At 42.4% G+C, this 15,864-nt stretch overlaps 3 protein-coding genes across 3 annotated transcripts; all 3 read right to left on the reverse strand.

Moving 5' to 3' along the window:
* Window positions 1-2,908: 2,908 nt before the first annotated feature.
* On the reverse strand, window positions 2,909-4,111 carry LOC145411876 (trypsin-1-like). The gene is made up of 3 exons (XM_080281835.1): window positions 4,069-4,111; window positions 3,725-3,945; window positions 2,909-3,445 (listed from the first exon to the last, which is right to left on the reverse strand). The coding sequence occupies exons 1-3, from the start codon at window positions 4,109-4,111 to the stop codon at window positions 2,909-2,911; spliced, it is 801 nt and encodes a 266-aa protein (XP_080137961.1).
* Window positions 4,112-8,544: 4,433 nt separating this feature from the next.
* LOC145411877 (trypsin-1-like) lies at window positions 8,545-9,747 on the reverse strand. The gene is made up of 3 exons (XM_080281836.1): window positions 9,705-9,747; window positions 9,361-9,581; window positions 8,545-9,081 (listed from the first exon to the last, which is right to left on the reverse strand). Exons 1-3 carry the CDS (start codon window positions 9,745-9,747, stop codon window positions 8,545-8,547), a joined length of 801 nt encoding a protein of 266 aa, XP_080137962.1.
* Window positions 9,748-14,164: 4,417 nt separating this feature from the next.
* On the reverse strand, window positions 14,165-15,367 carry LOC145411879 (trypsin-1-like). Its single transcript, XM_080281837.1, has 3 exons — window positions 15,325-15,367; window positions 14,981-15,201; window positions 14,165-14,701 (listed from the first exon to the last, which is right to left on the reverse strand). Exons 1-3 carry the CDS (start codon window positions 15,365-15,367, stop codon window positions 14,165-14,167), a joined length of 801 nt encoding a protein of 266 aa, XP_080137963.1.
* Window positions 15,368-15,864: the final 497 nt, after the last annotated feature.

The following is a 15,864-nucleotide window of genomic DNA, read 5'->3' on the forward strand; positions in this document are numbered from 1 at the left end:
TCACTGACACCCGGTACAGTGTGGCACTGCTGTTAGTCACGTTTGATTCTGAAGTTTCCCACTTCCAACAGCAAATTTCACAAAATGAACTTATGTGCAAATCTGCAGGTCGATCCCATCATCGTCACCCTTTTCACCCAAACCAGTATCCATTATTTCCGTACATTAAAATTCATGTTCCTGAAGAATTCTAACCATCTGACTCAGATCCTCTCTAGCACTGCCATGCAGTCACAGTTTAATGTTCACCGTACCTCAGTAGCCAGAGGCTTACCACTGTTTGATAATCTAACACATGCAGTAGGGCTGCTGGAGAGGGACTCCTTCATGTGGTGGTACTGATGTGACTGGGAGTTGCAGCTGCCCCGTTATATAAACGTCTTTCAGTCCTCTCCGTATGCCCCTGAAGGAGGGTGGGTGAAGTGCGGAAGAAGGCCATTGGTGACCTGCGTTCTACTGGGTTTACCTTCAGATGATCCTGGGGTTGCAGCTATTAAAATTTACAATAGACCTGTGGTAACGGCAGAGTCTATCAAGGTTCTGGGACCCCACCTCTCACACCTCCCACATTCAGACGCATAGCGGTTTGTGGACAGTGCATCACAATATCAGGGTCACACACATAATAGGCGAGTAAAAAAGCAGGTAACTTTTTATAAAGGTCTTAAGTCCCACCCTGCTTCTCTTCACCCAGCAAATAAGTTTGTGAAAGCTCTGTATCAGTAACTGGATCGGCTGCATTTGACAGTGCGTCTTTACATATAAAACAGACTTGTGGTAAAGCAAAGCTTAATGATTTTTAAGGATCTAAGGCCCTTCTGCCTTCCTCCAAACCCTCCTCCTCAATGCTTCACAGCTTGTGGACGCTTCACTCAGTAACTGGATCGTCTTTATACACCCTGAGGGATACAGTAAACTTCGGTCCTTTGATTTTATGGTTCTGGGATGTTCCAACCCTCTCAGCACTACCACCCACCCCGACACATCAAATATTGTGTCCCGGTGTACTCTGTCACATGCTAAGTAACTTAACTGCACAGGTTTGTGCTTACTCACTCTGCCCTGACGCGCCTCCACGCTCACTTTTTGTTATTCATTTCACACTATCTTGAGTATGGTGGTGGTCTAGGTGCATAATTACTTTGGCTATTATCAAGCTGGTGAAGTTGTTAATGTCTGGAGGGCAAGTACAAAAAGTCCTCGTTTTTCGTGGGGGTACAACACAAGGACACCCGTGAGAAATGAATTTCCATGAAGTAATGAAACCCTTACAAAAGGGCTTCTAGAGCCATAACTCATTAATTACCCGAAAACCCTTGTAGTGTCCCCGGCTATTACCAGGCATTAGAGTCTATTTGTTTAAAGTGTAATTGAGATGATGTAGCAGCAATATTTAGTAAATTACCCTAAAGCGCACCGTAAAGAAGTGTGTTTTGTGATGGTTTCCTCACCCGCGAAAAAAGCGAAGCCGGTGATGGTGAGTAGCTGGAAAGATGGGGGTTTACTGTGCATACATTTTAGATATTATTCAGCAGCCATTCAGTAATTTCATATGGGGTCACTCATATAAAATAATTTCTTCGCCAAGTCACAAAACTTTAATGCTAAATATATTATATATGTCTCCTCCTCACTCATTAGCATTTGGGAGAGCAGTGTGACTTAGAATATTGTGAATGCACAGCTTAATTATTTGCATGACTAAAATTTATACTCTAAGGCTACCTAAAGTTAGTTGATGGGGCATGACTATAATTCTTAAAGGGTATTTGCATGTTGTAATAACTAAAAAATGGAACGTAGTCTGCATGCTTGCATGTAGAGATCAGCGGGTCCCATAGTACTACATTTCTTCTGGAATACTCACTGAAACTGAACAGCAGAGAGCATAAATGTGTTAAAAATAACAGTTCGTTCCGCAGAATATAAATTATATGATAACTTATTTCAGAAAATGGATACATAACCCAGAGAACATTATAACTATAGTCATTTTACCTTAACTTGACCCAGATTTTTGTCATTTTGCAGCTTATTGCATGTGCCTGAGTGGCAGAAAGAGAAAATTTTGTGACTACATCCATTCTGTAGCAATTCGTGACCAGCATCATATTCTAGTATTAGTTTTTTGTTGTAACTCTGCATTCAAGATGGATAGATGGCGGTTTTAGGTCATTAGCTTAAAAAGGGTATAGTATCATCATCCTCTTTTGCTGACAGATGCTGGTGGGTTAGGCCAACTGCCATATATATCGTCTGGTATAATAATTTTGTGCCATGATTCACAGTGCCATGAATATTTAGCTGAATAAAATATGAGCTTTTACTGAAAGTGTGTGTATGCTCTAAGCATGTAAGCAGATATTTCTTAAAATTATTTTCACTACTGGAAATCGATACAAAACAAACTGAAATGATGTAAAGCGTTATCAATATGTGGATATATTTTACTCGTGGCAATAGGGAATGCTGTTGAATATTTCACCCCAGTCGACCTCCCTTCTTCCAAATTCAGAAGACGTGTATATCATTAGAACTTAATTTCTTTTCAACTTATAATGTCATCATATATATATATATATATATATATATATATATATATATATATATTTTTTACATTTTCCGGGCAGTTCCAGCAGTATAACAGTCAGTGTAATGTCTGTCTCGTGCATTACATTTTACTCAGTATGTCCTGACATATTTATGGACATCATCATATGGCTCTCATAGATTTGCGATAATAAATATAGATTTGTATTCCTGCAGGTTAAATTTGATACAGGTAAATGAGAAAGAAACGACAGTGAGAAATACTTTGTTTGGTAGTGATGGATACAGAAGAGGTGACTATGAGGTTTGTTGTATTTGGTGTCATTTTGACCAAACTGTCTGCTTCTGGTGTGACAATTTAGACAGCATTGGCGAGGACCCAGTCGACGAAGTAAGCCACCTCGCAGTAGACTCCAGGGTAGTCTGGGCGGGCACATCCGTAGCCCCAGGACACGATGCCAGCCAGGTAGGTGGAGCCAGTGTCACTGCAGGCCAGGGGGCCGCCAGAATCTCCCTGGCAAGCGTCCTTGCCGCCCTCAGGAACACCAGCGCAAATCATGGAGTCCTCGATCTCACTCTCACCATAAGCAGCACGGCAGTCTGCATCAGACACGATGGGAACAGTCACCTTCTGCAGCGTAGAGGGGCTGCTGCCTCCCTCAGTAAGTGCACCCCAGCCAGTGCAAACACAGTCGCCTGTGGCGGAATGGCCCTGAGCGGGCAGAGCGATGGCCGCCACGTAGCTGTTGAAAGTCAGAGGCTGGGAGAACTGCAGAAGGGAGATGTCGTTGCTGATGGTGAAGCCGTTGTAGTTCTCATGCTGGATGATCTTTGACAAGATGACCGTCTGCTCATTGCCTTCGTTAGCATCCAAGTCATGCTCACCAGCCACAACCTGTAATAATCCACAACTTCATTAGTAAATTGTTGCTAATATTGAGCTAAGTTCATGAAAACGTGACTTTTCCTAAAAGACAAATGAAGACATTTTCAAATGTGTAGAGCTTTCATCATTCTCTACTTTGCTTGTGTGTGATTCTGGTTGCAATGCTAAGGTTTTATTTATGATTTACAGCATATTCTTGGGTGTGCAGAAATATGCCGAAGAATATTCCAAACAAATTTGATTAAGTTTAGCATTGGTTCATTTGTTGAAGGTGTAGGGTTAGCTAACCTGGAGGTAGTCTGGGTTGTTCATGTCCTCTCCCTGGACGCAGTGTCCAGCACAGATGGCCCAGTTCTCATTGTAGATGGAAGCACCGCAGAAGTGGAAGGGAGATCCAAAGGAAATGTCCTGGAAGCTGAGCTGGTAAGGGAATTCTCCGGGACTGGCCTCTGTTCCACCAACGATCCTGTTGAGACCACGGCGGAACGTGGGCTTGGACTTTGGGGCGGCTGTGGGAAGAGAGTGTCAAGAACATGAACTTTGTGTCATGCTGGCAAGTGCATATCTTCACAGAATATACATGAAATTATGGCACGAAATAGAGGACACGGGGCAGGGAAAGAGAGACTCACCAGCAGCCAAGCCCAAGATGAGGCAGAACACGAAGAATCTCATGATGGTCGTCTTGTGACGATACTCAGTGCCTGCCCCTATTTATACTTGCTTGGGGGATTACCACACCTTATCGCGTAAGACTGCAGTCGTTATCGTTACTAGGGTACTTTCCAGTGTGCTGGCTGGGAACTTTTGCATCTGCAGTGAACATCATTTAAATTTCCTGTTTCTTCTTCTTAGTTGGGTTTGTTTTATAAAATTTTACCACCAAGGTTTTATATAATGGCAGCAAACCTTTACTGTATCAGATTTTCCCTACAGGTGGGATGGTAGCTCTAATAGTAGTACAATAATGTATGATTAGTGGTATTTCTTGTGGGTGCATAAAAAATCATATTCATAATTTACATGAATCCCACAATTTATGGAGGGATAGGGTGATTTTAGTTGTATTTCTTGGATGTAGCTCAAACAACTCTGCCATTGCGCATCATAGTTTAAGGACATGATAGGTCAAGAGCTGGACAACTTTAGGCGTGCTGAATAACCTAGGTATATCAGCTTTGATGGTGTTAGGTTTACAGTCTGTGAAATGCATTTCAGTAACTGGACCTCCTTTTGTGTTAACAACTTTGCACAGACAATCTAGGCCTAGGCTGTGGTCAGACGATGCCTGTCAGTTGTCAGAGTTCTGGCATACTCCTTCCCACACACACATCGTTATTTGGAAGGTTTGTTTCAGTAATCCAGACTTCTTATGTTGTGCAATTATACTCATACAGTAGGCTTGAGGGGTTTCTAGGTTTTTGGTTCCCCTCCACTCCCTCTTTTCGCGTAACTGCCTCGACACACAGCTGTTCATGAACACCTTATCAAAGTCAAGGGCACTTTGGGATGTACATCTTTTTGCAGATAGTTTGCCTGTAGCAAAGGTCAGGTCTACTGATTTGCAGTGTTGTAGGTGTACTCCTTCCCCGACACTCCCCCTTCCCCTGAACCCCTGCCCCAATGCATAATAGTTTGTGGTACCATAACTCAGTCACACACACAGTAGACCTGTGGCAAGGAAATAAATATCCAGTTTCCTTTCTATAGGGTATCCCTCCTCCCCAACACCCTGACACGCAATAGTGTGTGGGTGATGTGTATCAGTATCCGGGCCAACATTGGTTGTGCTCCTTCATCCAGAAAACTGTTCAAGATAGAGCAGTGGAATGGCAAAACTATTTTATTTTCAAAGTTGGACATCATCCCCCCCCCCCCAATGAACACATTAGGTGCAAAATAGTTTATGGCTGGTGTATCTTGACAAGCTGAGGTACCTGATACACATATTAAGTCCACAGTTAAAGTTTAGTATAATGATTTCCAAGACTGTAGGTCCCATCCTTGGCTGTGTGTGGACGCTGTGTCTCGATAACTGTGGTGCCCTAGCTTGTATAGCTTGACACTTGCAAGATGATTATGTTCAGTTCCAATTTTTTTATTTTCACTGTTTTGCATACCCTCTCCTCTCACCAGCATCCGTTTAAGGTATATAAATAAATCTCATCACTGACACCCGGTACAGTGTGGCACTGCTGTTAGTCACATTTGATTCTGAAGTTTCCCACTTCCAACAGCAAATTTCACAAAATGAACTTATGTGCAAATCTGCAGGTCGATCCCATCATCGTCACCCTTTTCACCCAAACCAGTATCCATTATTTTCGTACATTAAAATTCATGTTCCTGAAGAATTCTAACCATCTGACTCAGATCCTCTCTAGCACTGCCATGCAGTCACAGTTTAATGTTCACCGTACCTCAGTAGCCAGAGGCTTACCACTGTTTGATAATCTAACACATGCAGTAGGGCTGCTGGAGAGGGACTCCTTCATGTGGTGGTACTGATGTGACTGGGAGTTGCAGCTGCCCTGTTATATAAACGTCTTTCAGTCCTCTCCGTATGCCCCTGAAGGAGGGTGGGTGAAGTGCGGAAGAAGGCCATTGGTGACCTGCGTTCTACTGGGTTTACCTTCAGATGATCCTGGGGTTGCAGCTATTAAAACTTACAATAGACCTTTGGTAACGGCAGAGTCTATCAAGGTTCTGGGACCCCACCTCTCACACCTCCCACATTCAGACGTATAGCGGTTTGTGGACAGTGCATCACAATATCAGGGTCACACACATAATAGGCGAGTAAGAAAACAGGTGACTTTTTTTATAAAGGTCTTAAGTCCCACCCTGCTTCTCTTCACCCAGCAAATAAGTTTGTGAAAGCTCTGTATCAGTAACTGGATCGGCTGCATTTGACAGTGCGTCTTTACATATAAAACAGACTTGTGGTAAAGCAAAGCTTAATGATTTTTAAGGATCTAAGGCCCTTCTGCCTTCCTCCAAACCCTCCTCCTCAATGCTTCACAGCTTGTGGACGCTTCACTCAGTAACTGGACGTCTTTATACTCCCTGAGGGATACAGTAAACTTCGGTCCATTGATTTTATGGTTCTGGGATGTTCCAACCCTCTCAGCACTACCACCCACCCCGACACATCAAATATTGTGTCCCGGTGTACTCTGTCACATGCTAAGTAACTTAACTGCACAGGTTTGTGCTTACTCACTTTGCCCTGACGCGCCTCCACGCTCACTTATTGTTATTCATTTCACACTATCTTGAGTATGGTGGTGGTCTAGGTGCATAATTACTTTGGCTAGTATCAAGCTGGTGAAGTTGTTAATGTCTGAAGGGCAGGTACAAAAAGTCCTCGTTTTTCGTGGGGGTACAACACAAGGACACCCGTGAGAAATGAATTTCCATGAAGTAATGAAACCCTTACAAAAGGGCTTCTAGAGCCATAACTCATTAATTACCCGAAAACCCTTGTAGTGTCCCCGGCTATTACCAGGCATTAGAGTCTATTTGTTTAAAGTGTAATTGAGATGATGTAGCAGCAATATTTAGTAATTTACCCCAAAGCGCACCGTAAAGAAGTGTGTTTTGTGATGGTTTCCTCACCCGTGAAAAAAACGAAGCCGGTGATTGCGAGTAGCTGGAAAGACGGGGGCTTACTGTGAATACATTTTAGATATTATTCAGCAGCCATTCAGTAATTTCGTATGGGGTCACTCATATAAAATAATTTCTTCGCCAAGTCACAAAACTATAATGCTAAATATATTATATATGTCTCCTCCTCACTCATTAGCATTTGGGAGAGCAGTGTGACTTAGAATATTGTGAATCCACAGCTTAATTATTTCCAAGACTAAAATTTATACTCTAAGGCTACCTAAAGTTAGTTGATGGGGCATGACTATAATTCTTAAAGGGTATTTGCATGTTGTAATAACTAAAAAACTGGAACGTAGTCTGCATGCGTGCATGTAGAGATCAGCGGGTCCCATAGTACTACATTTCTTCTGGAATACTCACTGAAACTGAACAGGAGAGAGCATAAATGTGTTAAAAATAACAGTTCGTTCCGCAGGATATAAATTATATGATAACTTATTTCAGAAAATGGATACATAACCCAGAGAACATTATAACTATAGTCATTTTACCTTAACTTGACCCAGATTTTTGTCATTTTGCAGCTTATTGCATGTGCCTGAGTGACAGAAAGAGAAAATTTTGTGACTACATCCATTCTGTAGCAATTCGTGAGCAGCATCATATTCTAGTATTAGTTTTTTATTGTAACTCTGCATTCAAGATGGATAGATGGCGGTTTTAGGTCGTTAGCTTAAAAAGGGTATAGTATCATCATCCTCTTTTGCTGACAGATGCTGGTGGGTCAGGCCAACTGCCATATGTATCGTCTGGTATAATAATTTTGTGCCATGATTCACAGTGTCATGAATATTTAGCTGAATGAAATATGAGCTTTTACTGAAAGTGTGTGTAATGCTCTAAGCATGTATGCAGATATTTTTTTATTTTTTTTTCTCTACTGGAAATCGATACAAAACAAACTGAAATGATGTAAAGCGCTATCAATATGTGGATATATTTTACTCGTGGCAATAGAGAATGCTGTTGAATATTTCACCCCAGTCGACCTCCCTTCTTCCAAATTCAGAAGACGTGTATATCATTAGAACTTAATTTCTTTTCAACTGATAATGTCATCAGAAATATATATATATATATATATATATATATATATATATATATATATATATATATATATATATATATATATATATATATATTTTTCCGGGCAGTTGCAGCAGTATAACAGTCAGTGTAAAGTCTGTCTCGTGCATTACATTTTACTCAGTATTATCCTGACATATTTATAGACATCATCATATGGCTTTCATAGCTTTGCGATAATAAATATAGATTTGTATTCCTGCCGGTGAAATTTGATACAGGTAAATAAGAAAGAAACGTCAGTGAGAAATACTTTCTTTGGTACTGATGGATACAGAAGAGGTGACTGTGAGGTATGTTGTATTTGGTGTCATTTTGACCAAACTGTCTGCTTCTGGTGTAACAATTTAGACAGCATTGGCGAGGACCCAGTCGACGAAGTAAGCCACCTCGCAGTAGACTCCAGGGTAGTCTGGGCGGGCACATCCGTAGCCCCAGGACACGATGCCAGCCAGGTAGGTGGAGCCAGTGTCACTGCAGGCCAGGGGGCCGCCAGAATCTCCCTGGCAAGCGTCCTTGCCACCCTCAGGAACACCAGCGCAAATCATGGAGTCCTCGATCTCACTCTCACCATAAGCAGCACGGCAGTCTGCATCAGACACGATGGGAACAGTCACCTTCTGCAGCGTAGAGGGGCTGCTGCCTCCCTCAGTAAGTGCACCCCAGCCAGTGCAAACACAGTCGCCTGTGGCGGAATGGCCCTGAGCGGGCAGAGCGATGGCAGCCACGTAGCTGTTGAAAGTCAGAGGCTGGGAGAATTGCAGAAGGGAGATGTCGTTGCTGATGGTGAAGCCGTTGTAGTTCTCATGCTGGATGATCTTTGACAAGATGACCGTCTGCTCATTGCCTTCGTTAGCATCCAAGTCATGCTCACCAGCCACAACCTGTAATAATGCACAACTTCATTAGTAAACTGTTGCTAATATTGAGCTACGTTCATGAAAACGTGACTTTTCCTAAAAGACAAATGAAGGCATTTTCAAAGGTGTAGAGCTTTCATCATTCGCTACTTTACTTGTGTGTGATTCTGGTTGCAATGCTAAGGTTTTATTTATGGTTTACAGCATATTCTTGGGTATGTAGAAACATGCCGAAGAATATTCCAAACAAATTTGATTAAGTTTAGCACTGGTTCATTTGTTGAAGGTGTAGGGTTAGCTAACCTGGAGGTAGTCTGGGTTGTTCATGTCCTCTCCCTGGACGCAGTGTCCAGCACAGATGGCCCAGTTCTCATTGTAGATGGAAGCACCGCAGAAGTGGAAGGGAGATCCAAAGGAAATGTCCTGGAAGCTGAGCTGGTAGGGGAATTCTCCGGGACTAGCCTCTGTTCCACCAACGATCCTGTTGAGACCACGGCGGAACGTGGGCTTGGACTTTGGGGCGGCTGTGGGAGGAGAGTATCAAGAACATGAACTTTGTGTCATGCTGGCAAGTGCATATCTTCACACAATATACATGAAATTATGGCAAGAAATAGAGGACAGGGGGCAGGGAAAGAGAGACTCACCAGCAGCCAAGCCCAAGATGAGGCAGAACACGAAGAATCTCATGATGGTCGTCTTGTGACGATACTCAGTGCCTGCCCCTATTTATACTTGCTTGGGGGGATTACCACACCTTATCGCGTAAGACTGCAGTCATTATCGTTACTAGGGTACTTTCCAGTGTATTGTCTGGGAACCTTTGCATCTGCAGTGAACATCATTTAAATTTCCTGTTTCTCCTTCTTAGTTGGATTTGTTTGATAAAATTTTACCACCAAGGTTTTATATAATGGCGGCAAACCTTTACTGTATCAGATTTTCCCTACAGGTGGGATGGTAGCTCTGATAGTAGTACAATAATGTATGATTAGTGGTATTTCATGTGGGTGCATAAAAAATCATATTCATAATTTACATGAATCCCACAATTTATGGAGGGATAGGGTGATTTTAGTTGTATTTCTTGGAAGTAGCTCAAACAACTCTGCCATTGCGCATCATAGTTTAAGGACATGATAGGTCAAGAGCTGGACAACTTTAGGCGTGCTGAATAACCTAGGTATATCAGCTTTGATGGTGTTAGGTTTACAGTCTGTGAAATGCATTTCAGTAACTGGACCTCCTTTTGTGTTAACAACTTTGCACAGACAATCTAGGCCTAGGCTGTGGTCAGACGATGCCTGTCAGTTGTCAGAGTTCTGGCATACTCCTTCCCACACACACATCGTTATTTGGAAGGTTTGTTTCAGTAATCCAGACTTCTTATGTTGTGCAATTATACTCATACAGTAGGCTTGAGGGGTTTCTAGGTTTTTGGTTCCCCTCCACTCCCTCTTTTCGCGTAACTGCCTCGACACACAGCTGTTCATGAACACCTTATCAAAGTCAAGGGCACTTTGGGATGTACATCTTTTTGCAGATAGTTTGCCTGTAGCAAAGGTCAGGTCTACTGATTTGCAGTGTTGTAGGTGTACTCCTTCCCCGAACCTCCCCCCTTCCCCTGAACCCCTGCCCCAATGCATAATAGTTTGTGGTACCATAACTCAGTCACACACACAGTAGACCTGTGGCAAGGAAATAAATATCCAGTTTCCTTTCTATAGGGTATCCCTCCTCCCCAACACCCTGACACGCAATAGTGTGTGGGTGATGTGTATCAGTATCCGGGCCAACATTGATTGTGCTCCTTCATCAGGAAAACTGTTCAAGATAGAGCAGTGGAATGGCAAAACTATTTTATTTTCAAAGTTGGACATCATCCCCCCCCCCCTCCCAATGAACACATTAGGTGCAAAATAGTTTATGGCTGGTGTATCTTGACAAGCTGAGGTACCTGATACACATATTAAGTCCACAGTCAAAGTTTAGTATATTGATTTCCAAGACTGTAGGTCCCATCCTTGGCTGTGTGTGGACACTGTGTCTCGATAACTGTGGTGCCCTAGCTTGTATAGCTTGACACTTGCAAGATGATTATGGTCATTTCCAATTTTTTTATTTTCACTGTTTTGCATACCCTCTCCCCTCACCAGCATCCGTTTAAGGTATATAAATAAATCCCATCACTGACACCCGGTACAGTGTGGCACTGCTGTTAGTCACGTTTGATTCTGAAGTTTCCCACTTCCAACAGCAAATTTCACAAAATGAACTTATGTGCAAATCTGCAGGTCGATCCCATCATCGTCACCCTTTTCACCCAAACCAGTATCCATTATTTCCGTACATTAAAATTCATGTTCCTGAAGAATTCTAACCATCTGACTCAGATCCTCTCTAGCACTGCCATGCAGTCACAGTTTAATGTTCACCGTACCTCAGTAGCCAGAGGCTTACCACTGTTTGATAATCTAACACATGCAGTAGGGCTGCTGGAGAGGGACTCCTTCATGTGGTGGTACTGATGTGACTGGGAGTTGCAGCTGCCCTGTTATATAAACGTCTTTCAGTCCTCTCCGTATGCCCTGAAGGAGGGTGGGTGAAGTGCGGAAGAAGGCCATTGGTGACCTGCGTTCTACTGGGTTTACCTTCAGATGATCCTGGGGTTGCGGCTATTAAAATTTACAATAGACCTGTGGTAACGGCAGAGTCTATCAAGGTTCTGGGACCCCACCTCTCACACCTCCCACATTCAGACGTATAGCGGTTTGTGGACAGTGCATCACAATATCAGGGTCACACACATAATAGGCGAGTAAAAAAACAGGTAACTTTTTATAAAGGTCTTAAGTCCCACCCTGCTTCTCTTCACCCAGCAAATAAGTTTGTGAAAGCTCTGTATCAGTAACTGGATCGGCTGCATTTGACAGTGCGTCTTTACATATAAAACAGACTTGTGGTAAAGCAAAGCTTAATGATTTTTAAGGATCTAAGGCCCTTCTGCCTTCCTCCAAACCTTCCTCCTCAATGCTTCACAGCTTGTGGACGCTTCACTCAGTAACTGGATCGTCTTTATACACCCTGAGGGATACAGTAAACTTCGGTCCTTTGATTTTATGGTTCTGGGATGTTCCAACCCTCTCAGCACTACCACCCACCCCGACACATCAAATATTGTGTCCCGGTGTACTCTGTCACATGCTAAGTAACTTAACTGCACAGGTTTGTGCTTACTCACTCTGCCCTGACGCGCCTCCACGCTCACTTTTTGTTATTCATTTCACACTATCTTGAGTATGGTGGTGGTCTAGGTGCATAATTACTTTGGCTAGTATCAAGCTGGTGAAGTTGTTAATGTCTGGAGGGCAAGTACAAAAAGTCCTCGTTTTTCGTGGGGGTACAACACAAGGACACCCGTGAGAAATGAATTTCCATGAAGTAATGAAACCCTTACAAAAGGGCTTCTAGAGCCATAACTCATTAATTACCCGAAAACCCTTGTAGTGTCCCCGGCTATTACCAGGCATTAGAGTCTATTTGTTTAAAGTGTAATTGAGATGATGTAGCAGCAATATTTAGTAAATTACCCTAAAGCGCACCGTAAAGAAGTGTGTTTTGTGATGGTTTCCTCACCCGCGAAAAAAGCGAAGCCGGTGATGGTGAGTAGCTGGAAAGATGGGGGTTTACTGTGAATACATTTTAGATATTATTCAGCAGCCATTCAGTAATTTCATATGGGGTCACTCATATAAAATAATTTCTTCGCCAAGTCACAAAACTTTAATGCTAAATATATTATATATGTCTCCTCCTCACTCATTAGCATTTGGGAGAGCAGTGTGACTTAGAATATTGTGAATGCACAGCTTAATTATTTGCATGACTAAAATTTATACTCTAAGGCTACCTAAAGTTAGTTGATGGGGCATGACTATAATTCTTAAAGGGTATTTGCATGTTGTAATAACTAAAAAATGGAACGTAGTCTGCATGCTTGCATGTAGAGATCAGCGGGTCCCATAGTACTACATTTCTTCTGGAATACTCACTGAAACTGAACAGCAGAGAGCATAAATGTGTTAAAAATAACAGTTCGTTCCGCAGAATATAAATTATATGATAACTTATTTCAGAAAATGGATACATAACCCAGAGAACATTATAACTATAGTCATTTTACCTTAACTTGACCCAGATTTTTGTCATTTTGCAGCTTATTGCATGTGCCTGAGTGGCAGAAAGAGAAAATTTTGTGACTACATCCATTCTGTAGCAATTCGTGACCAGCATCATATTCTAGTATTAGTTTTTTGTTGTAACTCTGCATTCAAGATGGATAGATGGCGGTTTTAGGTCATTAGCTTAAAAAGGGTATAGTATCATCATCCTCTTTTGCTGACAGATGCTGGTGGGTTAGGCCAACTGCCATATATATCGTCTGGTATAATAATTTTGTGCCATGATTCACAGTGCCATGAATATTTAGCTGAATAAAATATGAGCTTTTACTGAAAGTGTGTGTATGCTCTAAGCATGTAAGCAGATATTTCTTTATTTTTTTTTCTCTACTGGAAATCGATACAAAACAAACTGAAATGATGTAAAGCGTTATCAATATGTGGATATATTTTACTCGTGGCAATAGGGAATGCTGTTGAATATTTCACCCCAGTCGACCTCCCTTCTTCCAAATTCAGAAGACGTGTATATCATTAGAACTTAATTTCTTTTCAACTTATAATGTCATCATATATATATATATATATATATATATATATATATATATATATATATATATATATATATTTTTTACATTTTCCGGGCAGTTCCAGCAGTATAACAGTCAGTGTAATGTCTGTCTCGTGCATTACATTTTACTCAGTATGTCCTGACATATTTATGGACATCATCATATGGCTCTCATAGATTTGCGATAATAAATATAGATTTGTATTCCTGCAGGTTAAATTTGATACAGGTAAATGAGAAAGAAACGACAGTGAGAAATACTTTGTTTGGTAGTGATGGATACAGAAGAGGTGACTATGAGGTTTGTTGTATTTGGTGTCATTTTGACCAAACTGTCTGCTTCTGGTGTGACAATTTAGACAGCATTGGCGAGGACCCAGTCGACGAAGTAAGCCACCTCGCAGTAGACTCCAGGGTAGTCTGGGCGGGCACATCCGTAGCCCCAGGACACGATGCCAGCCAGGTAGGTGGAGCCAGTGTCACTGCAGGCCAGGGGGCCGCCAGAATCTCCCTGGCAAGCGTCCTTGCCGCCCTCAGGAACACCAGCGCAAATCATGGAGTCCTCGATCTCACTCTCACCATAAGCAGCACGGCAGTCTGCATCAGACACGATGGGAACAGTCACCTTCTGCAGCGTAGAGGGGCTGCTGCCTCCCTCAGTAAGTGCACCCCAGCCAGTGCAAACACAGTCGCCTGTGGCGGAATGGCCCTGAGCGGGCAGAGCGATGGCCGCCACGTAGCTGTTGAAAGTCAGAGGCTGGGAGAACTGCAGAAGGGAGATGTCGTTGCTGATGGTGAAGCCGTTGTAGTTCTCATGCTGGATGATCTTTGACAAGATGACCGTCTGCTCATTGCCTTCGTTAGCATCCAAGTCATGCTCACCAGCCACAACCTGTAATAATCCACAACTTCATTAGTAAATTGTTGCTAATATTGAGCTAAGTTCATGAAAACGTGACTTTTCCTAAAAGACAAATGAAGACATTTTCAAATGTGTAGAGCTTTCATCATTCTCTACTTTGCTTGTGTGTGATTCTGGTTGCAATGCTAAGGTTTTATTTATGATTTACAGCATATTCTTGGGTGTGCAGAAATATGCCGAAGAATATTCCAAACAAATTTGATTAAGTTTAGCATTGGTTCATTTGTTGAAGGTGTAGGGTTAGCTAACCTGCAGGTAGTCTGGGTTGTTCATGTCCTCTCCCTGGACGCAGTGTCCAGCACAGATGGCCCAGTTCTCATTGTAGATGGAAGCACCGCAGAAGTGGAAGGGAGATCCAAAGGAAATGTCCTGGAAGCTGAGCTGGTAAGGGAATTCTCCGGGACTGGCCTCTGTTCCACCAACGATCCTGTTGAGACCACGGCGGAACGTGGGCTTGGACTTTGGGGCGGCTGTGGGAAGAGAGTGTCAAGAACATGAACTTTGTGTCATGCTGGCAAGTGCATATCTTCACAGAATATACATGAAATTATGGCACGAAATAGAGGACACGGGGCAGGGAAAGAGAGACTCACCAGCAGCCAAGCCCAAGATGAGGCAGAACACGAAGAATCTCATGATGGTCGTCTTGTGACGATACTCAGTGCCTGCCCCTATTTATACTTGCTTGGGGGGATTACCACACCTTATCGCGTAAGACTGCAGTCGTTATCGTTACTAGGGTACTTTCCAGTGTGCTGGCTGGGAACTTTTGCATCTGCAGTGAACATCATTTAAATTTCCTGTTTCTTCTTCTTAGTTGGGTTTGTTTTATAAAATTTTACCACCAAGGTTTTATATAATGGCAGCAAACCTTTACTGTATCAGATTTTCCCTACAGGTGGGATGGTAGCTCTAATAGTAGTACAATAATGTATGATTAGTGGTATTTCTTGTGGGTGCATAAAAAATCATATTCATAATTTACATGAATCCCACAATTTATGGAGGGATAGGGTGATTTTAGTTGTATTTCTTGGATGTAGCTCAAACAACTCTGCCATTGCGCATCATAGTTTAAGGACATGATAGGTCAAGAGCTGGACAACTTTAGGCGTGCTGAATAACCTAGGTAT

Source organism: Coenobita brevimanus, chromosome 91, assembly GCF_032717465.1.
Source record: "Coenobita brevimanus isolate Jiangsu-jjx chromosome 91, ASM3271746v2, whole genome shotgun sequence".
Classification (NCBI taxonomy): Eukaryota; Metazoa; Arthropoda; class Malacostraca; order Decapoda; family Coenobitidae; genus Coenobita; species Coenobita brevimanus.